The sequence below is a fragment of the Danio rerio genome, chromosome 6 (assembly GCF_049306965.1).
Source record: "Danio rerio strain Tuebingen ecotype United States chromosome 6, GRCz12tu, whole genome shotgun sequence".
In the NCBI taxonomy this organism is placed as follows: Eukaryota; Metazoa; Chordata; class Actinopteri; order Cypriniformes; family Danionidae; genus Danio; species Danio rerio.
The window spans coordinates 21,261,616-21,286,899 of NC_133181.1; the positions used below are offsets into that span (position 1 = coordinate 21,261,616).

The following is a 25,284-nucleotide window of genomic DNA, read 5'->3' on the forward strand; positions in this document are numbered from 1 at the left end:
TTTGTTGCACTGAAAACATATTTTGTACTTAATCCCTTTTATCTTTTTAGATGATAGTCTGAATTGAATCGTTCGGTTTGTAATGTGTACCAAACCGAAAGTCTCGTACCGGACAGTTCAATACAAATACGCGTATTGTTACACCCTTAATATATATATATATATATATATATATATATATATATATATATATATATATATATATATATATATACACACACACACACACACCCACACATATATATACAGTTAAAGTCAGAATTATTAGCCCTGTTACATGCCTCCCCTTTCTAGGGCCAGGGAAACATGCAACAATTTAACAACACTTTAGCCAAATTATAAAATTAATTAGAGGCCAATTTTAATACTATAAAATATAACTAAATAACAAATAAAAAAAAACTAAAAGGGCAAGGCATCCAACAATCATCAGTCTTCTCCTGTCCCAGCACTTCTACAATAAATCACACTAAATCCAATATAAAAAAACAAGAATATTTATTTACAGATTAACAAATAATAAATAACCAATGGTCAAACATACTCAGGAGGGGATAATGCCTAAACAACAAATAAAATATCTAACTAATTAAGGAAGCAACTTTCTAAACTCTCAAAAGAAAATTAAAAAGAAAAACAAAGATCTTATCTTGCTCCCTCTCTTATTAGAAACAGGAGAAAAATAAATGTATTAAACAAACAAGTGACATCCACCTTTAAAAAGGTTAAAAAAAACAACAAGGTAAAATATTAAACAAACAAAGGGAATTTAAAGTAAAAATTTCACTATTGTTTACTAACAACAAGATTTGTAATTTTACAACAAGTATCTCAATTATTCAACACCAAAAGCTAGTCTGGGGCAGGAGAAGCAAGTGAGAGCAGCCTTCACCAACTAGTGTTTGGCACAATCTCTCTTTGTTCTCTCCTGTCGCATGCTCCAGCCACTTAATTGCCAACAGGTGAGACAAGGTAGAAAGAGAGGTTGAGGTTCAAATCACTTTTATTACAATATATTTAAGCTACACTTTTACACAATTATTAAATATTAAAACAAAACTTTACAAACAAAAACACAATTCATCTTTAATGATTGCACAAAAAGCCCCTTTTAGACACCAAATTTGATTAAACTTTGCAAGATCATTCATGGCTTTATAATAATTAAAATCTATTAAGACTCTTGATTTAACAGAATTCCTAAAAATTACACATAAATCATTACACAGGCCATGATCAATCTTTTCCTTTCTCATATTATAAATTGCCATTTTGGCATGTCCTAGCATAAAATTAAACAACTGACACTGATGTTTTTTTGGCTTTTTAAATACTTAAAACCACATATAAAAACTTTCATTGAAAAACATTCGTTGAACCATTTGAAAAAATAGCTTAAGACCATAAATAAAGGTGTCAATCTAGCACACTGCGTGAAACCATGAAATACTGTTTCCTTTTGTAAACAAAATGGACATAGTGAATCAACTTCTTGATTAATCACAGAAACAAAAGCGTTCACCGCAATAGCACCATGTAACAACCTCAATTGTAAATCTCCAAGACTTATAAAATACTCTCCATGAAGGTTTTTCACACTCTTCTAACTGAAGTACTTTACGCCAAGGTGTGTCAACTTTTTTTATCTAAAACATTCTTATTAAAAACCTTAACATTAATTTTATAACAATTTTTCCCCAAACTGATATCTAAACCCACCACTGTCAAATTATTCACTTCTAAAAGAAACCCTTCACAATTGTCCATTTTCGTAGTTACATACAAATCAGGAAATGGATCAGTCTGATCTGGATTAATAAGACCCAATGACTAGTCCAATAACAATTTCAACTCTTTCATCCAGTGTTGCTTTCCACCTTTCAAGAGCTCTGGTAACCAAACGAATTGACCTCATCCCCAGTTTTTCAGTCAATGTGTTCACATCTGTGAAATTAGCACCAGTTGCATTCAAAACTTGTCCAATTGTTAACAAACCAGAGTTAAGAAGATTTTTCTTTATTACAGCATAGTCTATTTCACTGGAGCAGGCCTGACGAGAGCCTAAAATTAAAGGCTCCTGCAACAGCCAGTGTAAAGAAGTTACAGTTCTTTCTCTTGAAACCTTGAACAGAGTCCACACTTTAATAAACAGGAAACCTTGCAAGTTTCAATTTTAGAGGGTCTAGCCAAAATAGGGTTTTGTCCAACTTGAGTCCACCATACCCTCTGAAAATAGAGAAGGATACTCTCTTCCAGTTCAAATCCTCTGAACCATATAAAAGTCTTAGTACGAATTGGAGTCTGAATGCAGCAGTTCTACTTTGTAGATGCACCAGTCCAAGCCCTCCTTCTTCTTTGGGAAGGTATAGTACACTTTTGGAAATCCAGTGCAACTTGTCCCAGAAGAAATCCACTAAACATGACTGAATTTTTGATACAACTATTGGAGGGTCTATACAGCTTAAGCGATGCCAGAGGGTAGAGGCAACTAAATTATTAATAACTAAAAGTCGTCCTTTATATGACATCTTTGGAAGTAAAAAAATCCACTTATCAAGTCGACCCTTCACCTGTTCAATGACACCAGTTTTTCTTAATTTCATTTTCATTACCTAAAAAGATACCCAAATATTTAAAACTTTCTCTTTTCCACTTTCGCCCAACTGGTAAGGTGGGTTCACCTTGCAACCAACTCCCAACAATTTTAGCTTCAGTTTTTTGCCAGTTTACCTTTGCTGAAGTAATATTTCTAAAATCTTCTAATATTTGTAACATTACATTCACATCTTTTTGGTTACTAATCAGTACCACCACATCGTCAGCATAAGCTGATAATTTAACAGCTTCAGTGTAATTTGAAATCAGTAAACCCGACATGACAGCTCTTAATTTATTTAAATTGAAGGTTCTATTGCTAATGTATGTAGCATTCCGGACAATGCACACCCTTGTGACACCCCTTAGCACTTTAAAAGGAGAGCATAAGTCACCATTTATCTTAATACTCTCAACGTCACAATATAGAGCTTTAATCATTGATATGAAATCAGAAATGAAACCGAAAGCAGTTAAAACCTTCCATAAATAATTATGATCAACCCTATCAAATGCTTTTTCTTGATCAATCGAAATTAAGCTAAAATCCAAAGAAAAATAACGATTGTCTAAAATATCTCTTATAAAAGATTTATTATCAGTAATGCTTCGACCTGGAACACAGTATGTTTGATCTGAATGAATAATTAAATCTTAAACTTCTCTTAATCTATTCGTCAAACTTTTTAATAATATTTTATAATCATTGCATAGAAGACTTACAGGCCTCCAATTTTTAATCTCACTTAAATCTCCTTTTTTAGGGAGTAAAGTGATAACAGCTCTGCGACAACTTTTAGGTAACTGACCTTCATATAAACTATGATTTAGTACATCTAGCAAATCTGAACCTACCTCTTACCAGAATGTCTTGTAAAACTCAACTAAGAGACTATCGATACCCGGCGTTTTTACATTTTCCATACTCCTTAAAGCCTTCTCTACTTCCTCCATAGTCAGAGCCTCACTTGAAACTTTGTTGAATTCCTCTGAAACCTGGGGTAAATTGTCAAAAAAAAAAACACCATTCATGAGAGGTGTATTTGACAATTAGTTTTTGTACAAATCTTCGTAAAATTCTAAAGCTCTCTTTCTAATATCTGTAGAATTTAGTAAAAGACCTCATTTTTTTGAACGTAGACCATGAATGTATCTATTCTGTCCATTCTTTTTTTCTAAATTAAAGAAAAATTTTGAAGGCGCATCCATAGCCTCAATGCTTTGAAAACAGGATCTTATAATAGCACCTTGTGTTGTTAAATCTAACAAATCTGACAAGGAAGCTTTTTTTTCTAAAAGACTCTGCATGAGTCTTACTTTTTGTTAATTCCAAATTCTCTTGCATCTTAATTAAATCATCCTCAAGTTTTTCCATTTCTTTAATCTTCTCTTTTGTGACGTTGTGAGTATATTGTTGACAATTGTTTTATTTGAACTTTAGCCAAGTCCCACCACTGTTGCAAGGTTTGAAAATTAGATTTAGTGATTTGCATATTGGCCCAAAAAGCCTTAAAAACATTTTTAAAATGTTCATCATCCAACAAAATATTATGGATATGCCAATAAGCACTTTTTGGTTTGACACAATTAAAAAACATCTCACATTTCACCAAACTGTGATCAGAGAACCCCACTGGAATAATTACACAATCTTTAAAAAAATTCATTTGATGTTTAAAACCATAAAATCTATCTAATCTTGCTAAAGATATCTGATTATCATAAACATGTGCCCAGGTATATTGTCTTTGTGTATAGAGAAAATTTCTCCAAATATCAAAAATATCATGAGACTTTAATAATTGATCTAGCTGTTTACGTGACTGCATATGTGGCTCCACATGATTTCTGTCCATCACATGCTCCGTACAATTAAAGTCTCCCCCTAACAACAAAACATCTTCAGGACTACAATCACCCAACACTTTGCACAGAGTGTGTAAAAATAACATTCTCTCAGCAGCAATATTTGGAACATAAACACAAATCAATACAAAATAATTATTATTATTATAAACAGCTTTGACTTTCAGCAGTCTACCTTTGATCACTTCTTCAATTTCATAGTGTGTGGGTATAACATTTTTTTTGAAAACAAAATAGCAACACCACCACTAAGTGACGTACAATGACTCAGTACTGATAGTCCATCAAAACTCATTTCCCATTCTACTGCATTTGTCAAGTCACTATGAGTCTCTTGTAAAAATAAAACATCTATCTTTTTCTGTAACATAGTTTCAAAAATGTGTTCTCTCTTTCTAATATCTCTTGCACCACTGATATTTAATGAGGCAAAATTTACCACTCTCATGAATAGAAAGAGTCAACACACAAAGTAAAGAATAAGCCATACTCATGTAAGATAATTAAAGACTTTAGCCATTTTGACTGCGAATTAATTTTGGTAATATATTTCCTTAGCCGGAATACCTCCTGATCAGAAAAAAGATTCTCCTTTCGGAACACTTTAACTTTGTCTATAAACTAGAAAATGTCAGGGAAAAGCTCTTCAATTTTGACTCTTCTGACATTTTCTGTCTCTTTTAAAAAGTGCTTAATGTCATCTGCCGTGTATAATCTGCTGAAAAACCACTACAAGGTAGACTGCCTGTAAGACTATAATCCGATACTTCGCCTTCACTTTCAGTTTCATTTTGACTGCTTTCCCTCCCCTCCACTTTTTAGTTGGTTTCCTTGTATATTTTTCTTTTAATTTTCTTTTTTTAGTTTTTTTTTTAAACGAATAATCATCCAGCTCAAGTGCAGACTTCTTCACAAACGGTTCTATCAACATTTGTTCTCCAGATCTCGATGCATTATCCTCATCATCGGATTCACTTGAAGGAGCTATCAACCCTTCATTCTCTGTAGCATTCTTATCTTTACCAACATCAAGCACTTTTTCTATTCATCGGCTTGTATTTCTGTCAGTATCATTTCATCATATTGTTCTCCCTCAATTAAAGCTGCAGCACTATCTATGCTCGTCTCCTTGGCAACCGCAACTTCACTCTGAGAAGCCCTCCATTCACACACATGCGCAAACAGAGAGGGGGGAGAGAGAGAGAGAGAGAGAGAGAGAGAGGGAGAAAAAACAAAAAGCAACAATAAACCCCCCACAGGGTGGCAGTGTACCACAATTGAGACCACATACATATATAAAGTGCATACATATATTTTTCTTTTACAACCTTTATATGCAACACCCCCTTCACCAAATTTACAACCAGCGGGTTGTAAATACTTAAAAGGTTGTTTTTACACCCCAGAATCAAAGGCCCTAGACAGAGCATCCGCCAGGACATTTTCAGAGCCCTTGATGGTGGACTGGATGCTCTATTCTAGCACTGTCATCTTGCAACAAGATTGCACCTGCTCCAACAGCACTTGCATCAACTTGCAGCTTGAATAGGTTAGCAAAATTAAGAGCAGACAGGACTGGGGCATGACAAAGAAGATTTTTAGCAGCAAGGAAAGCTTTTTCGCATTCAGCAGTCCAAACAAATCTCCTGGTTGTGCTGAGTAGATCAGTCAGGGGCCTTCTACAGTTGCAAAATTTTGGCAAAAACCTCGGTAATACCCAGCCATTCCAAGGAACTGCCGTTTAGTAGATGGAGTAGGAGAGTCAATTATAGCTTCCACTTAAGCCATAACAAGTTTCACAGACCCTTGGCCCACTTGCTTTCCAAGGTATGTTACAACTGCTTTAGCAAGTTCACATTTGGCTAAATTAAGAGTAATTTGGGCATGCTTCAGTTTGTGGAACAGTTTTTAGGGTGTGGAGGGGATCAATCCTGTCACTTAAATAAATTACAATATCTTCCAGGTAAATTTCACAATTAGGCAAATCTGAAAGAACTTTGTGCATGAGGCGCTGAAAGGTTGATGGTGCATTTCGCATTCCAAAGGCCATACAGTTGTACTGTATGTAATTGTCAGGAGTTACAAATGCAGAGATTTCACATGCTCGTGGACTTAGAGGGACTTGTCAATAGCCTTTCAAAAGATCTAGCTTAGTTTAATTCAATTCAATTCAGCTTTATTTGTATAGCGCTTTTACAATGTAGATTGTGTCAAAGCAGCTTCACATAAATGGTCATAGTAACTGGAACAGTGTGGTCCAGGTTTTAGTTTTTAAGTTCAGTTCAGTTCAGTTTAGCTCAGTTCAGTGTGATTTAATCATTACTGAGAGTTCAAACACTGAAGAGCAAATTCATCGATGCGTAGCTCTACCAATCCTGAACCATGCGAGGCAGTGGCGACAGCGGAGAGGGAAAAAAAACTTCACCTGATAGGAGTGAAGAAAAAAAACCTTGAGAACCAGACTCAGTTTGGCACGACCATTTTAATTTCTCCACTGGCCAAAAGTCTTGTGCAGAACTTCATTCGCCGTGGTTGAGGCTGGAAGATGGCCTCAGCGAAGACTCGTCTGTCCCTGGAGCGTCGCTGGAATCAGACTCATGTTTTCCACTCCCTACGACCGTCAGCGCAGCAGCAGCTCAGGATATGGAATCCTTGGGATCATCTCGTCGCTGGTCTTGGATCCAATCAGTGACTCCGCATAATCTGAGGACCTTGGGATGAGTATCCCCAGGTGAAAATAGAGAATAAAGAAAATAATTAGCGTAGCTGCTGTTCATAGTGTATATAAACAAGATGCAGAAGCCTGTGTGGAACCCGCTAGGTGATGCATTGAGTGTATGCTTTACTAAACAGATAGGTCTTTAATCTAGTTTTGAACTGGGAGAGTGTGTCTGAGCCTCGGACGTTATCAGGAAGGCTATTCCAGAGTGTGGGAGCCATGAAAGAGAAGGCTCGACCACCTTTACTTGATTTTGCTATTCTAGGTACTACCAGAAGCCCTGAGTTTTGAGATCTTAAAGAGTGAGTTGGTTTGTAGCGAGACAGAAGGTTGGTTAGATAAACAGGAGCTAGATTATTTAGAGCTTTATAGGTAATATTTTAAATTCAATACGAAACTTAACAGGCAGCCAGTGTAAGGAGGATAAAATTGGGGTGATATGATCATATTTTCTAGACCTGGTCAGAACTCTGGCTGCTGCATTTTGTACTAATTGAAGTTTGTTAATAGAGGATGCTGGGCAGCCAGCAAATAGAGCATTACAGTAATCCAGTCTCGAAGTCATAAAAGCATGGACTAGCTTTTCTGCATCTGAGATGGATAGCATATTTCGTAATTTAGCGATATTTCTCAGATGAAAGAAGGCAGTTTTTGTGACATGGGATATATGGTTTTTAAAAGTTAGATTGCTGTCTAATATGACACCCAGGTCTTTTATAGTAGAGCTAAAGCTAACTTTGTATCCCTGTAATTGTAAAATGAGTTGCGAGATCTGCTGTGTGCAAGATTTAGGCCCAATAAGTAATAATTCTGTTTTGTCGGAGTTTAAGAGAAGAAAATTGTTGGTCATCCAGTCTTTGATGTCTTTGATACACTCAGTTAGTTTAGAAAGTTCAGACGTCTCGTCAGGTTTAGTTGAAATATATAATTGAGTATCATCTGCATAGCAGTGAAAGCTGATCCCATGTCTTCTAATAATGTCTCCCAGAGGTAGCATGTAAATTGTAAACAGTAAAGGGCCTAAAACTGATCCTTGAGGCACCCCATACTTTACTGGGCTGACTTGTGAAGGCTGTCCATTAATATTCACAAACTGGTAACGGTCAGTTAAGTATGACTTAAACCATTGTAGAGCCTGTCCCTGAACACCTGTGAACTTTAAGCGATTTATGAGGATATTGTGGTCAAAACTAATAGCGAGACGCACCCTCGGTCAGCAGCTAAGAGTAAATCATTGGTTATTTTCACTAATGCAGTTTCTGTACTATGATGAGCCCTGAAATCTGACTGAAACATTTAAAAAATATTGTTCATCTGCAGAAATGAGCATAATTGAGTAGAAACAACTTTTTTCCAGTATTTTAGACATAAATGGAAGATTTGAAATAGGCCTATAGTTAGCTAAGTTGTTGGGGTCTAGTTGCGGTTTCTTAATAATAGGCTTAATAACAGCTAGCTTGTAAGAGTTTGGAACATGGCCTATAGATAAAGAAGAGTTGATAATGTTAAGAAGAGGTTCTCCTATAGCAGGTAGCAGCTCTTTCAGTAATTTTGTTGGAATTGAGTCCAGCATACACGTAGCTGGTTTAGAGCTATTTATAATTTTATCTAGCTCTTCCTGTTCTATGATTTTGAAGCAGTGTAGGTTATTGTTATGATTCAATAAAATATTTACAGGATTTGGAGTATAAGCCGTTGCAGAAAGTTTGGCATCTCCTATTTTCTGTCTAAAGCCTTCTATTTTATCACTGAAAAAATTAATTAAGTCATCATTACTAATTTGCGGTGGAACAGTTTGTTCCAAGGATGACCGATTTTTTGCTAATTTAGAGATGGTGTTAAATAAAAATCTAGGATTATTATGATTATTTTCTATCAGTTTGCGCAGGTGCTCGGTCCTGGCAGATTTTAGAACCCTCCTATAGCTGGACATACTGTTTTTTTCCATTCCATTTTTTTCCATTTACGTTCCAGGGCGCGGGTTGCTGTTTTGAGCGCACGAGTATGACTATTATACCATGGTGTAGTTTTAATCTCTCTAGCCTTTTTTAATTTGATGGGTGCCACAGTATTTAGTGTGCTAGTAAAGATGGCATCCATACTGCTGGTTACTACATCAAGATCATTTGAGTTTGCGGGTGCATTACGAAATAGAGAGAGATCAGGTAAGTTATTTATAAATTCATCTTTTGTTAACGGAACAATAGTTCTACTAGGGCGGATTATTGGAGCGGGTTTGCTGATTTCAGGTAAACACAGCTTATATATTAAGAGGTAGTTATCTGTAATATCATCACTTTGTGGTATAATGTCTACGTCAATAACCTCGATTTCATAAGACAGAATTAGATCTAATGTATGCTTTAAGTGATAGGTTGGACCCACAACATTTTGCTTTATCCCAAGTGAGTGTATTAAATCCATAAACGCAAACCCTAATGTATCATTAGCGTCATCTATGTGGATGTTAAAGTCACCTACAATTAGCATTTTATCAGTTTTGACTAGAAAGTCAGAAATAAAATCAGAAAATTCTTTTAGAAAATTGACATAGGGTCCTGGGGGTCTATATATGGTGATTAAAGCGAGAGATAACATAGGTTTTTGCATAGTATCTGGAAGCTGAACATTAAGCGCTAATACTTCAAAGGAGCTAAACATAAGTCCGTTTCTCTGATTAACATTAAGGAAATCACTAAAGATTGATGCAACTCCACCACCACGACCAGTTTGCAAGGCTCATGTTTATATAAGAATCCTGGAGGAGTTGCTTCATTTAAGCTAATATAGTCATTTTGTTTCAGCCAGGTTTCAGTGAGACAGAGTGCATTAAGATTGTTTTCTGTTATTATTTCATTTATGATAAGTGCTTTAGGTGCAAGTGACCTGATGTTTAGGAGACCAAGCTTTACTAAATTTGTATTTGTATCAGCTCGACTAGGGTGCAGGCCGTCAGCACGGAAGAGCCTAGGACGCTCCCAGAAAAGATTCCAGTTATTAGCAAAGAGCAATTTCTGTTCTTTACACCATGTTAATAGCCATTCATTCAGAGCAAAAAGTCTACTGAACCTTTCATATCCTCGGCGGTAGGTAGGAAGCGGCCCAGAAACGATGATCTGCGTGGCAGGCGAGGTGCGTCGAACCGTCTCAATCAGGCTCCTGAAGTCCTTCTTCAGGATCTCCGACTGCCGGAGCCCGGTGTCGTTTGTCCCCACGTGGAGGACAACGGCACCAGGGCTCTCGACAGCGCCCAGGATGGTTGGAATCTGTGTAGAAATATTTCTCACACGGGCACCAGGAAAGCAGAAAGTACGTACTTTATTACCTCTTGAGGAGGCGGCACGGACGTGACGAACGATCGAGTCACCGATGATGGCCACATCGGGACCCAACTCGCGGAGAGGGGAGAATCGGTTCTCCGTGGAGATCTCGAACACGGGAGGAGAAGACGTTCTGCCCCGGGATCTGGGAAGCACCTTACGCGGATGCTCCCAGGCGCCGTGGTAGCCGGGTGTCGGCGTGAACGACGCCTGGCCGAGCCGCGCCCCGGGTGCGCTGGGCCTGGACAGAGAAGGACGCGGGGTTGAGGTAGAGGGAATGATGTGGTTGTAAATTCCACGTACCTTAGATGATGAGGCGGCCTTAGCGTTAGGTACAACAAGCAGTTGTTCCCGTAGCATCGTCCGCCTCATCAGAAGAGCCCGGATCTGGGACTCCACTTGCTCCAGCTCCAGCGCCTCCATCGATGCTTCTATTGCACACAAGGACAGAGACGGAAGCGACATTTTACGGGGTAAAGAGCAAAGCCAGTAAGTCAAAAGTGTATGGTAAAAGAGGTCGGTAGCTTTAGCTGACCAGCGGCGCTAGCAGGCTAAAGCTACAAACAACAGGCGGATGCTCGAGGGACAGACCGTTTTTAAAGCAGTTTTGTTTGTATAAATGTATTAAGGGTTTGTTCACTAGAGTTGGGGTCGAGTCCACCTTTGTCGAGTCCAAGTCGAGACCAAGTCCTTAACCAGTCGAGTACAAGTCCAAGTCCGAGTCCAAAAGGGGTCGAGTCGGACTTAAGTCCGAGTCCTTAACGTCCGAGTCGAGTCCGGCCGAGTCCAGACAGTCTTAAAACTCATTTATTAATTTTTCTTTTGGCTTAGTCCCTTATTTATCAGGGGTCGCCACAGAACGAACTGCCAACTAGTCCAGCATATGTTTTACAGAGCGGATGCCCTTCCAGCCGCAACCCATTTACTCTCATTCACACTCACACACCACGGCCATTTTAGTAAATTATATTCCCCTATACTGCATTTGTTTGGACTGATAATCCGTCGCCCACGGGCCCGCGGACCTCCCGCTCCTCTAAGCGCTCCATCCAAGCTTCGGGCGGGGGAAGCGATCCGTCTAACAGATGGTAGCCCTTACGCCCGATGTCACCGGAGACAAGACGTCCACCGCGGCATCGGAGGGTGGGCTTTCATTGTCCGATGATGATCCAGACCCGCTCGCCCCCTTCGGGCTGTTGAGAGCTGTCACTACGGATCCTGAAACGGACATGTTAGCCGTGCTTTCCCGGGCTGCTTCGGCCGTGGGTTGGAGATGGTTTATCCCCCAGCTCTGCGGCCGGACCGACTAGAGGGGCGTTCCCTTCTTCCCGGAGGTGCACAGTAGGCTCACGCGGTCTTGTAAAGCACTTTTTTCTGCTCGTGCTGCGTGTCCCTCCACCCTAACCACTCTTGATGGTAGAACAGCCAGGGGGTATGTGGCGATTCCTCAGGTTGAGTGCGCGATGGCGGTAAATCCGCGCGGCGCCTCTTCTTGGCGGGGTCCGCCTCGTTTCCCATCCAAAGCCTGTAAGTTATCTACCTCCCTCGGAGCTAGAGCTTACATAGCTGCGGGCCAGGCTGCTTCCGCCTTGCATGCGATAGCCACCTATCAGCGCTACCTAGCGCAGGCGCTGGCCGAGCTGCACGAGGGTGGGTCCAACCCAGGCTTACGAGCTTCGCACCGCCGCCGACTTAGCTCTTCGGACTACTGAGTCCGCTGCGTGTGCGTTGGGGAGGACGATGTCCACATTAGTGATCCAGGAGCGCCACCCCTGGCTGATATGCGCGAAGTCGACAAAGTCCGCTTTCTTGACTTTCCCCATATCCCAAGCCATGTTCGGCGACACCGTCTGTGAATTCACCCAGGAATTCAAGGCGGTGAGAGAGCAGTTGATGGGTGATGTCTTATTGGCGGTCCGTAGCCCGCTCCGCCCGCCGTGCCATTCATACCTGCTCCTCGCCGAAGGCGCCCGCCTACGAGAGCTGCTCCGCCCCCGCACACGCCTCTGGCGAAGCAAGTGCGTCGGGCACCTCGGAAGCAGGCAGCCCCCCTGCCCAGAACGCTGCTAAGTCTGGCAACGGACCGCGAAGCGTCCCTGGGACAGGCCATCTGGAGAAGAGGGAACTTGCTCATTCCCCGCTGGAGGGCGGGGCCCCATTTCACAACGGCACTTTTTACTGCCATGAAAACATTATGAAAGGGCACTTTCCACTTCCCCGGATATGACAGCCCGAAATCTGCCAGTCTGGGACGCTATGCTTTCTAGCTTGCAGATTCGGTGCGTTTCGCCAGAGGCTCACGAGCGCTGGGAGGACGGTCTCCTTTCTCCCACCCCTCGAGCCTCCCCTCCGGAGCTCGGGTTCGGAGTGAGAGCAAATATCTCACCTCCAGCTTTTCTGTGGGACCCGCGAGCTTCCCGGATCAGCACACCCACTCCGCGCTGCCCCACTGCTGGTACGTCAGCGATTGTAGCGATGAGTCCATTAGCGGGAGCTCTGCCTGCCTGGTTAGCGCGGGCCAGCTCTTCGCGGTGGCTCATACGCACAATCAGACTCGGCTATGCGATTCAGTTCGCGAAACGGCTCCCCAAGTCGCGGGTGTGTATTCACCAGGGTCAGCCCCCTGTCCGCCCTTGTCTTGCGAGAGGAGATTGCTGTCCTCCTGGCGAAGGATGCAATCGAGCCGAACCCTCCAGCCGAGATGGAGAGCGGGTTTTAAAGCCCACACTTCATCGTGCCCAAAAAGAGTGGTGGGTCACGGCCAATCCTAGATCTGCGCGTTTTGAACCGCTGCCTGAACAAGCTGCTGTTCAGAATGCTCACGCAGAAGCGCATCCTCCGGTGCGTTCGTCCTCTGGGTTGGTCTGCAGCATTAGACCTGATGGACGCGTATTTCCATGTCTCCACTCTTCCTCGCCACCGTCAGTTTCTGCGGCTTGCGTTTGAAGGTCGAGCTTGGCAATACAAAGCCCTCCCCTTCGGGCTCTCTCTGTCTCCGCGGGTCCTCACCAAGCCCGCGGAGGGTGCCTGGCGGGCATCTGCATACTCGATTTCTTTACGACTGGCTGATTTTTGCCCTCTCTCGGAGCATTTGATTATGCACAGAGACAAAGTGCTCTGGCAATGCCACATGTGGGGGTTTCAGGTCAACCGAGAAAAGAGCAAACTCGCCCCCGTGCAGAGGATCTCTTCTCTCGGGCTGGAGCTGGACTCGGTCACCATGGCAGCGTGCCTCTCCGGAGAGCGCTTAGCTGATGCTGTACTGTCTGAGAGAGCTCGACAGTAAAATAGTGGTCCCACTGAAACTATTTCAGAGGCTCCTGGGGCATATGGCATCCGCAGCCGCTTCATGCCGCTCGGATTATTCTATATGAGACCACTTCAGCACTGGCTTCACGATCGAGTCCCCAGACGCGCATGGCACGCGCGCGCACACCGAGTCTCTGTTACTGCGCTGTGTCGCCGCGCCCTCAGCCCTTGGAGCGACCCCTCGTTCCTACAGGCCTGGGTGTCTCTAGAACAGGCGTCCAGTCTTGTTGTTGTTTCAGCAGACGCTTCCAACACGGGCTGGGGGGCTGTGCGTTGCGGGCATGCGGCTGCGGACCTGTGGAAAGGTACCCAGTTGCATTGGCAGTGTTCCTCGCTCTCCACCGTTTTTTTCCGGTGCTGGAGCGGCAACACGTGCTGGTCAGGACGGACAGTACGGCGGCGGTGGCGTATATCAGCCGTATGGGGGGTATGCGCTCTCGCCGCATGTCTCAGCTCGCCCGCCGTCTGCTCCTCTGGAGACATCCGCGGCTGAAATCGCTGCACGCCATTCATATTCAGGCAAGCTCAACCGTGCAGCCGATGCACTCTCACGGCAGCCTTACGTCCTGGAGAATGGAGACTCCACCCCGAGTCTGTTCAGCTGATATGGGCGCGATTCGGGGAAGCCCAGATCGATCTGTTGCTTCCCCCGAGATCGCTCATTGCCAGTTGTTCTTTCCCTGACCGAGTGCTCTCGGCACGGATGCACTGGCTTACAGCTGGCCTCGGGGTATGCGCAAATACGCGTTTCCCCCAGTGAGCCTACTCGCGCAGTTACTGTGCAAGGTCAGGGAGGACGAGGAACAGGTTGCTGGTTGCGCCCCTCTGGCTCAACCGGACCTGGATGTCAGAGCTCTCCCTCACGATAGCCCTCCCCTGGCAGTCCCTTCGAGAGAGCACCTACTCTCTCAGGGACAGGGCACCACCTGGCACCCTCGCCGATCTTTGGAGGTCATTAGACGCGAGGAAGACTTAGGTAACCTCCGATTGCGATGGCTAACACCGTCACTCGGGCTAGAGCTCCCTCCCCAAGCGCGCCTATGCCCTGAAGTGGAGTCTATTCACTGAATGGTGTGTCTCTCGCTGAGAAGACCCCCGTAATTTGCCAGATCAGCGTTGTGCTTTCTTTACGCCGAGAGAAGCTGGAGAGCAGGCTGTCGCCCTCCACACTCAAGGTTACGTGGCTGCCATCTCCGCTCTCATAACGCGGTGGCTGGCAGCACCGTAAGAACGCATAACCTCATCATCCGGTTCCTCAGGGGCGCTAAGCGAATTAATCCAACTCGCCCCCCTCTCATGCCCTCTTAGGATCTCGCCCTCGCTACACAAGCCGCATCAGATCCCTTCGATCCTCGACTCAGTATCTTTCTGTCCCTGAAGACAGCTCTGCTGGTCGCGTTGATATCGATTAGAGGGTCGGGGACCCGGAGGCATTTTTCGGTCAGTGACTTGTGCCTGTAATTGGGCTGGCTTTCTCTCACGTCCTGAGACCTCGCCCGCGATATGTGCCCAAGGTTCCTACCACTCCGTTTTAATACGAGGTAGTGAGCCTGCAAGCGCTGCCCTCGGAGGAGGCAGACCCAGCCCTTCTTTATTGTCCAGTTCGCGCTTTGCGTATTATCCGGACCGCACTCAGAGTTTAGATTATCTGAGCAGCTCTTCGTCTGTTATAGCGGTCGGCAGCAGGGAAGTGCCGTACCGAAATAAGTTCCCACTAGATTGTGGATGCCTTTCTTTCACTATCAGAGCCGAGATGAGCCGCGTCCCCCGAGAGCGTGTGCGCACTCCACTCGGAGCTTCGCATCCTCTCGAGCGCGCGCACGCGGCGCCCCTCTAACAGACATCTGTAGAGCTGCGGGCTGGGTGACACCCAACACATTTGCAAGGTTTTACAATCTGCGAGTGGAGCCGGTTTCCTCAAGGGTATTAGGTAACCCTTGGTGATTGAGGAAACAATTCGGTAGGGTGTTGAAACACGCTTGCTGTGCCATTCTCCCTAACACGGAGGTACGTGTGCCTTTTTATCTGTCAGTAAAGTTCCCCGTCAGGTGAGCCCTGCAGATTCCTCCGTGGCCCCCAGCACTGACTCAGCGGAGGAGTCATTTGCTGGCCCACTACGTTGTAGGTCTGCCCGCTGGTCAGCCCGCGTTTTGGGTAAAGGTGCCTGCTATGCGAGATCCCCACTAGGCGATCCCATATGCTTATTCCGCCACGGTTAAGTCCCCCCCCCTGGGCGGACCCGTGTCTTCCCTCCCCGCTAACCACTCTTTTGCTATGCGTACTCCCCCTTTTTAGGGCTAGTCCATATGTAAATTCTGCCATCTATCCCCCCTTGGGTAACGGATGGCCTCCGCTGCGTCCTCCCTATCGGGATTGCATGCTTCCCAACGTACTGTCGTATTTTCCTAGAATTATCTAGATGCTCACGACTTCCCAAAAATATATCTAAATCCATAAAACTTCTGTTGAAGTAGGATAAATTAGGGCCAGGGACACGTTGGAGGACCGAGCCTCCCATGATGTGGGTGCGTCACGCTTGCTTGACAATCCCCTCATCGGGGGCGTTGGTAAGGTGCAGTCATTATGGCGCTTTCCATACTTCTCCCATTTCGTGGATTTCAATCAATCCACTCTATGGCACTGAAGTTCCCCAACCGAAGGGGAACGTTCGAGGTTACAGAAGTAACCCTTCGTTCCCCGAGGAGGGGAACGGAAGTGCCATACTCCGTCGCCATAATGACTGTCCCTTAGCTGTTTGAAAGTCTCTTCAGCTTAAAAGGATGGCGTCTGCTCGCTCCAGGTGTGCTTATATGCTGGGATAATTGGCAATGAAGTACACCTGTGCAAGCTTACGCTGCCAACTCATTGCATTCATTGGCCCGTTCAATACTCTTTCAGACAAGCGGCTTCTGAACCGAATCCTCCCATTTCGTGGATTCCAATCAATCCACTCTATGGCACTTCCGTTCCCCTCCTCGGGGAACGAAGGGTTACTTCTGTAACCTCGAACGTTCTCAATGTCTACATTAAAAGTTCCAAATCTGAATTTTTTTTTATTAAGGTCAAAGGTATGAAACAATTGATATTACATAACTTGTTTTTAATAAACATCCATAAGATGCAGCACCATGACGCAGTGGGTAGCACAATGGCCTCACAGCAAGAAGGTTACTGATTCGAGCTGGCTTCATTCAACTTTGAACTGTCTATTCTCTTAATCAATTCTTTTCAGTAAGGCCGACATCTTCTTCCATTCAAATGATCGATTTGCTGCAGTGTGTTAAAACAGGCGTGCGTGCGCGATTATCCAGCATGATCATGATTAGGCCTGGCCCTAACCAATTTGGAGCCCTAGGCAAGATTTCAGGTGAATTCCAGTAAATTCCACTGCTAGTGTACATATACTCATAAGACACTTATTAGCTTTGTCTTGGACATTCTTTCATTTTAATAAAGCAAGTGTACATTCCAAATACTTAGAAGTTTTTGCAACTCTGGAACACCTCGAAAAAATACGCAGCGATTATGCATTGTGAAACCTGCGTAAGTTTTGCAAGTGGACAAAACAAAAATTAAAACAATATGATGATGATCTTATTTTAACTAAACATGCTATGAAGCAGAAAAGAAGGATGAAGAGTCAGACAGGTAAGATTAGGCCTAAAACAGTTCACAATTCAGGTCTAAAAAGACAACAGATAATTCTCATTCATTCATTCATTCATTTTCTTTTCGACTTAGTCCCTTTATTAATCAGGGGTCGCCACAGCGGAATGAACCGCCAACAACCATGTTTTACACAGCGGATGCCCTTCCCTTCATATGCTATGGCCAATTTAATTCATCAATTCACCTATAGTTTTTGGACTGTGGGGGAAAGCGGAGCTCCCGGAGAAAACCCACGCCAACACGGTGAGAACATGCAAACTCAACACAGAAACATCAACTGACCCAGCCGTAGCTCGAACCAGCGACCTTCTTGCTGTAAGGCGACAGTGCTACCCACTGCGCTACCGTGCAGCCCACAGATAATTCTATAAAACACATCTTTTTGTACCTTATGGAATTGTCAAATTAAATTAATATTCTTGCAAAAGACTTCTCAAATGATCTTAATACATCACTCCTGTTGTCTCTTTGTGTTCCAGTTACATTTAGGACAAATTTCTGTTATTTATTTAGAATATTAATTGTATAATAATAATAATAATAATTTTCATATATTTAAAAAAAATTATATATATATATATATATATATATATATATATATATATATATATATATATATATATATATTTATGTATATATATAAATAAATGGAGGGTGGGGGGCTTTTGTGGATAGGTCATGGTCCTGGTCCTCAGTTCAAATGACAGTGATGATGACATCAGCATACAACTATGCATAATTCTGAATCATTTTAAAACGAAACATTTGAGATGATTAATTATGCAATACACATATTCTTGCACTCTGTCATTAGCCCCTTTCACACATACAGACCTTTCCGGAAAATTGCCGGCAATTTTCCGGAAAGAAAAGTTGTAACATTACCGGCAATTTGCCGGAATGCTGCGCTGTGTGAATGCAGAAGGAAGATTCCCGTAATAAGCGCGTGCACGTCTAGAACGTGCTGACGTGAGACGTCTGCTTTAGCCAATCACAACAGTCAGACGCATTTACGTCCGCGCGGTTTGTGAGGATAAAAGCCTTTGAATATTTTTCCAGACACATTTAGCTGCTAGAAGTTAGTCAGATCACGTTTATATGTTCTTCTTAATGCCAACTGTGTAAATAATCATCAATTAGATGCTTATGATAAGCCGTTGTTTGTTTACCTTCAATCTTTGCGTGTGCCTGTGAAACAGCCTGTGAGTGCCTAAACACGCACATATTATGAACATCTCGACATGCGAAAGTGATCCTGCGAAAGTTGTTCACGATATTGATCATCCACAGAGTTTGTAATTTAGTCAAATGTTTACAAATACAAGCGCAGCCGTTTAAAGCTCATTTGTGGTGAATGATGTCAGAATTTACCGGTATTTTGGGATGGATGTGTGAATGCTCTTTTCCGGAAAAATTCGGTAACGTCCTCGCCTGTGTGAACAGCGCTTTTTTGAATATACCGGTAAAGTCGTTCCGGAAATTTTCCAGATATTTACCGGTATCACTGTGTGAAAGGGGCTAATATAATAATAATAATTTATATATATAAATAAATGGAGGGTGGGGGGCTTTTGAGGATATAGGTCATAGTCCTGGTCCTCTGTTCAAAAGACAGTGATGATGACATCAGCATACAACTATGCATAATTTTGAATCATTTTAAAACGAAACATTTGAGATGATTAATTGTGCAATACACATATTCTTGCACTCGGTCATTGACTACATATAAATAGAATCAGAAATGTGTCATTATCAGATTGTCTCTTGCATATTCAACATGTAGGGCAGATATATACTGCTACTCACAAACAGTAATGTTTATTCTCACACAGAAGACTCACAATGTGTACGCAGGCACCCCTAATCTCTCCAATGTCTCTCATCAAAATATTACCTGAATATTATTTTTTACACAAAGTCAAACCTCATTCTATCTTTGAAAAGATTAAATTATTGCTTGAATTTGTGGACTTAGTCCAGTGATTATCCATTCTGAATGTTGTCTGGATTTGAATATAACTCTACATTAAATCCATTTGTGCTTATATTGACTTAATTTAGCTTGGAGTTGCATATTATATTATTACAACATTTTTGCTATTCCATCATTTAATTACTGTAATTTTACACACTCGTTATACTCTCCTAACCTTACCCTCAAAAGCAGAAGCTGATCTGGGATCTGGGATGAGTTTATTATACGGAACGCGTCCGTCAGTCAGCATGTATAGGCTACACTGATTCAGAAATGTGATGATCGACGCACATCTTTAATGGAAAGAAAGTGAATGCAGACGTTTTTATATTTTCAAGCCAAAATAAAGCGAAAGCACAATTCTCTTGAACAGCTCTTGCAGTTCTATCACATTTTAGATCGGCTGTGTTGATGGTACTTTCACTTTTCATAGAAAGATTAAGCATAAGGTGGAAGAATTGGAAAATTAATCGGGATGATAGCGGGATGTCTTTACAAGAGTTACAGGAAAAACTTGAATATTAAGGAGTGCGGATTTGAGAAGCCCCAGCTGGCTTAAATCAAGCGCTGAACGCATAATTCTCTGGCTCAGAGCCAAAGAGCAAAACTTTGAATTTGGCAGTTATTTGCGGATATATTGACACAAATATAAACAACAAAACAATATCGCCAGTATGTTTTAACATCATCCCTACGATATGAATATACAATTCAAGTAAATAAGCTCTCACCTTTCTTTGTTTTCTTTTAACATGTCGGTAGAAGACAAATTATTGCTGATTTTGAAGACATTATTGTCCTAAACTTAGCCACGCATTGTGTGATATGGCTATTTCTGGTTACACGTTTAAGGTGATGACGTGCTGCTGCTGCCTGCTGGTACGGTGCGGTGGCATAAATAAAAGCTGGCATGCAGCCAGAGAGATCGCTAATTCTTGTTATAGTTTTATGCTGTTATTTATTAATTTTAAATATCTTATATTTGTTTTGGAAATGATGTGGACTCGACTGGACTCGTGATATTTTAAGTCCGAGTCAAGTCCGAGTAAAAGTTTACCCAAGTCCGTGACAAGTCCGAGTCCAATCAAAACTGGACTCGAGTCCGGACTCGAGTCCGAGTCCAAGGTCGAGTACCCCAACACTATTGTTCACCCTAAGTAGGAGAGACAAATACTTAGCGAACGAGGAAGAATTTTATGATTAAGATTTAAATTGCGAGTAAATAGCAAGTCCAAACTTCAAGCACACGCAGTAGGCAACCGAACGGAGACAGTGACGCCAGTGACAGCACTCGAGCATGTAAGTTAATTGGTCATAGCTTAGTGCTATTGTTTTTGGTCATAGCTTAGCTTAGTGACAAACCTTGAACCTCCATCTCTGTCCACACAATTTTCCATACGTGGAAAAAGAGTCTGGCTGTGTGACACTGTTTACCTTCCGATAATCAGTACAGAAACGGAAACTGGAATCAGTCTTTGGCACAAGCAAGCATGGCGAATTCCAGGGACTTTGACTGGGCACCGCCAATCCATGTTGAAGAAAGTAGTTTACTTCAGACCTCATAACCTCCCGTTTGGTAGGGTTTACTCTGTATGGATGCTGTTTGATCGGGGCAGAGGTACCTACATCAATGTCATGAAACAACACATTAGTTCTTCCAGGAACATCAGCAAACAGTGTTGGATAACATTGCAACAAGTTTATAATGTCCACACATTGGCTCTCAGTCAAGTAAGACAAGTGTGACTCCAGGTTGGCTAATATAGTTGAATTATTTAACTGAAATCCAGGTGTTTGAGGCTCAGCTAAAATAAAGTCTGTGTCATCACTTACTTCGTCAGCAGCAGGAAGACAGACAGGTACAGCTGTAACAATGTTGGCTTGATGATGCTGCATTCAGAGAGAACTCAGGTGGATCACGTCTAACATAGGGTTTTAACATGTTGATGTGGCAGACCCTTTTCTTCCGCCTACGATCAGGTGTTTTTAAGACATAGTCTGTGTCACTGAACAGGAAATAGTACAAGAACAGAGTCTTTAGGTTGAAAACTTTGCTGTGCTGTTGTCTTATCAAAGTGAGCTTTCATTTTAGATTGTGCAGTGGAGAGGTGAGATCTTGCCAATTCACAAGCTAGTCCGACACAGAAACAGGCACAGTGAGATGACGTGATGTGAGAGGACGCTGGCGCAATTTGGCTGCTGCTTCTCCCCCAGTATCTTGCAAGTTTTAATGGTTGATTTTAGTGTTTTTTAGATGTGACTTTTTATGCTGTTTTACACATCATACTGCATCTTTTTTGAAAGAAACTGGAACTGATTTTTGCCGCAGGTACCTGGTTTATTACTGCGACCTGTAAGGCACGTCCCGGTGGCTAGCATGCTGATAAGATACTTTTTTTTTCTCTTTCTGGTTTTTATTGGAGTACCTGACAAGGTCTTTCGTGGTCACTTGGACATTATCATGATCACTTATTCGGGAATGGATCTCTGTCAACTTGATCACACCAGGACTCCTGCTACAGATGTGATGCTTACGCTTCGCTCGCTACAACTCTTACGGCGCCCAAGGTACACTCATCGGGGCTCTCGCCGGAATCTAATGGTTCATCGGACCGGCGCGATAAACATGGTATGGTCTCAAAGGCGTGTGGTTCATCCTTGTTCTTCAACACGGGGTTGCCCGATGAATCTTATACCTCTTCAGAAGATTTTCTGTGTATCTGTGAGACCTGGCATCAGACAAATGACTATTTTAACCTAAATATGTGCGCTCTGCCAAGCTACAAATATTTAGAGCATCCTCGCTCCACCGGCAGAGGTGGTGGCTTAGCAGTCATTTACCATTCTGATGCTACTGTAATTGAGGTAACTTTGCCTTGTTTTACAACTTTTGATTGTCTGGCATTCAAATTGACTGATACTTCATCTGTCCTCATTTTAAACATCTATCGTCCTCCAAAACCCTCTTCGGAATTATTTTCTGAATTTACAGACCTTCTGACATTTACTAGTGTACTCTGCCCAGCTCTACTTTTAACTGGTGATTTAAATTTTCATGTGGAGAATGCTGACTGTACTCAAGCCTCATGTTTATTGGACATACTTGACTGATTTAATCTTGTTCAGCACGTCGATTTTCCAACACATAAATGTAGTCACACACTAGACTTTGTATGCACATCTGGAGTAAAAATCCAACCACCCAAAGCGATTACAGCGCCGTTGAGTGACGATAAACTTATTACGTTTCATCTGTACACAGCACCATCTCAGACAACTTTTAAGCGAATTATTATTTTTAGGAAACTTGATGATATCAACACTGACCAGCTGAATCTATACATTGAAGGTTTACCCATCATGTCCACAGCTGATCAGTATAATGATGTTTTTAAATCTGTTCTTGATGATATCGCTCCTCTGAAAAGCCGAGAGGTTTTATTTAAAAGGTCATCCCCGTGGTTTACGCAGGAATTACGAAAAATGAAATCTGGAAACAGGCAATTAGAGCGAAAGTATAGCAAGTCTGGTTTAATAATACAAAAACAAATGTTTGAACAGCAGCAATCAGAGTATCATAATGCCCTGAATGTTGCAAAAATAAAATATTAATCCCGCATCATCTGTAGTCACAGTTCCAATTCTAGAATTCTCTTTAGAACAATTAATAATTTGACTGGACCACCCAAAAAAATTCACCTCGGCATCCGATGAGATCTGTAATGAATTCTTAGACTTTTTCCACAACTAAGTTGATAATATTTTCACCTCTATTGCCTGTGATGCGAATTCTCTGCATGTTGAGCTTTTATCTTCTCCTCTCTCTGCTCCGAGTTTTTCATCTTTTAATGCTGTTGATGATACTCTTATTGCAAAGACTTTGATGTCAATGACTTCATCATCCTGCATACTAGATCCCTTTCCAACCTCCGTTTTAAAGAACAGTTTATCACTAGTTGTGCCTCATATCACAGCTATTGTGAATGCCTCACTCAGTACAGGGTCAATAGATACCGCGCTGAAGACGGCTGCTTTTACGTCTGTCCTTAAAAAACCTGGCTGTAATTCTACTAATTTATCAAACTATTGGCCCATTTCGAATTTACCTTTTTTAGCAAAAGTTCTTGAGTGTGTGGTTGCCAGTCAACTACAAAACCACCTTAAGGTAAATGCCTTATTTGATTTATTTCAATCGGGCTTTAGATCAGGTCACAGTGTGGAACAACCTTAGTTAAGTTCACTAATAACCTTCTTATGATTGCTGACTCTGGGGCTTGTGGTATTCTGGTGCTCTTGGATCTAACTGCAGCATTTGACACAATCTCTCACAGCTTACTATTAGACAGACTTCCAAACTGGGTTGGCCTAGCTGGGACAACACTAAATTGGTTTATATCCTATCTAACCGAACGCTCGCAGTTCATTTATTTGGGAGGTCATAGATCGCGGACTGTCCCTCAGTGTCACAGTGTCCCCCAGGATTCGGTACTCAGGCCACTTTTGTTTAGCATTTATATGCTACCTCTTGGAAAAAATTTACAAAAATATGACATTAATTATCATTGCTATGCTGACGACACACAGATTTATAATAGCACATCTCCTAATCTATCTGCCTCACTGTCGACACTTAATGCCTGCTTGGTGGAGATTAAAGCCTGGATGCAACAAAACTATCTAAAATTAAACAGCTCCAAGACTGAGATTTTACTTATTGGCACACCCTCTAATGTTAAGAGATCTGACAATCTCAAGTTAAAAGTTGATGAATCTCTTTTAACTCCTATGCAGGTGCGAAATCTTGGTGTCCTCTTTGATGCTCAGCTTAGCCTCAAACCTCATTTTAAACAGTTAACAAAAACTGCTTTTATCACTTACGCAACATTGCCCGCATCCGTTCTTTTCTCTCAACACCAGATGCTGAAAAGCTTGTCCATGCTTTTATCAAGTCTCGTCTAGATTTTTGTAACTCTTTATTTGGGGGTTTGCCAGCCAATTCACTTAAGATCTTACAATATGTTCAAAACTCAGGAGTGCTCAATCCTGTTCCTGGAGAGCTACCTTCCTGCTGATTTCAGTTGCTACCCATATCAAACACACCTGAACCAATTAATTAGGACCTGAACACCACTTGATAATTACAGGCAGGTGTGTTTGATATGGGTAGCTACTAAAATCTGCAGGAAGGTAGATCTCCAGGAACAGGATTGAGCACCCCTGCTCTAGGCAATCCAAAAGTGGTACAAAACTTAATTAGCTCCTTTAACACAGTCTGTGCTTTTAGTGTGCTCAATGGCACAGCTTCTGGGTAACGGGTTGCAGTGCACATTATCGTCAAGATATACTGGTGCCCATGTTTGGACTTGGGGAGGGGACCTACACAATCCATTTGCAATCTTTCAAATGGCTCTCCAATGACAGGAATTGGATGAAGGGGGGCTTTTAGAATGTTCGGAATTGGTTTTCCAGCCAACTGGCAAACATCACATGAGCGGCAAAAATCAGAAACTGCAGACTTTACTCCTGGCCAATAAAAATGTTTTGTGATTTGATTAAATGTTTTTGTGACACCAAGGTGACTGAAAGAACATTTTCATGTGCCAATTTCAATACTTGGGAACGATAATTGGCGGGAAGTACAATTTGGTATACTGTCCGCCAATCATCTTCCTCTGAAGACTTTGGTTTCCATTTTCGCATTAGAATCCCATTTTCCCAAAAGTATCCAATTTCTCCAACAAGATCACGGTCATCAACTGCAGCATTTATACAGTTGGTGAGCATTGGATCCATCTTTTGTGCAGCACCCAAATGTTCCCTACTCACAA

General features: G+C 42.3%; 1 protein-coding gene across 4 annotated transcripts; it reads right to left on the reverse strand.

The window, feature by feature from the left end:
- Positions 1-4,371: 4,371 nt before the first annotated feature.
- LOC141386250 (uncharacterized) lies at positions 4,372-24,941 on the reverse strand. Of its 4 annotated transcripts, XM_073954042.1 has the most exons (5): positions 24,335-24,404; positions 21,290-21,426; positions 20,891-21,078; positions 10,506-10,931; positions 5,988-10,446 (listed from the first exon to the last, which is right to left on the reverse strand). In XM_073954042.1, the coding sequence occupies exons 4-5, from the start codon at positions 10,921-10,923 to the stop codon at positions 10,328-10,330; spliced, it is 537 nt and encodes a 178-aa protein (XP_073810143.1). In that variant the 5' UTR covers positions 10,924-10,931; positions 20,891-21,078; positions 21,290-21,426; positions 24,335-24,404; the 3' UTR covers positions 5,988-10,327. The 4 variants fall into 4 exon arrangements, with proteins under 4 accessions (XP_073810140.1, XP_073810141.1, XP_073810143.1 ...); XM_073954039.1 differs by lacking the exon at positions 24,335-24,404 and adding an exon at positions 24,837-24,941 and having other exon boundaries at positions 4,372-10,931; positions 20,819-21,078; positions 21,290-21,462; XM_073954040.1 differs by lacking the exon at positions 24,335-24,404 and having other exon boundaries at positions 4,372-10,931; positions 21,290-21,365.
- Between the last annotated feature and the right edge of the window lie 343 nt (positions 24,942-25,284).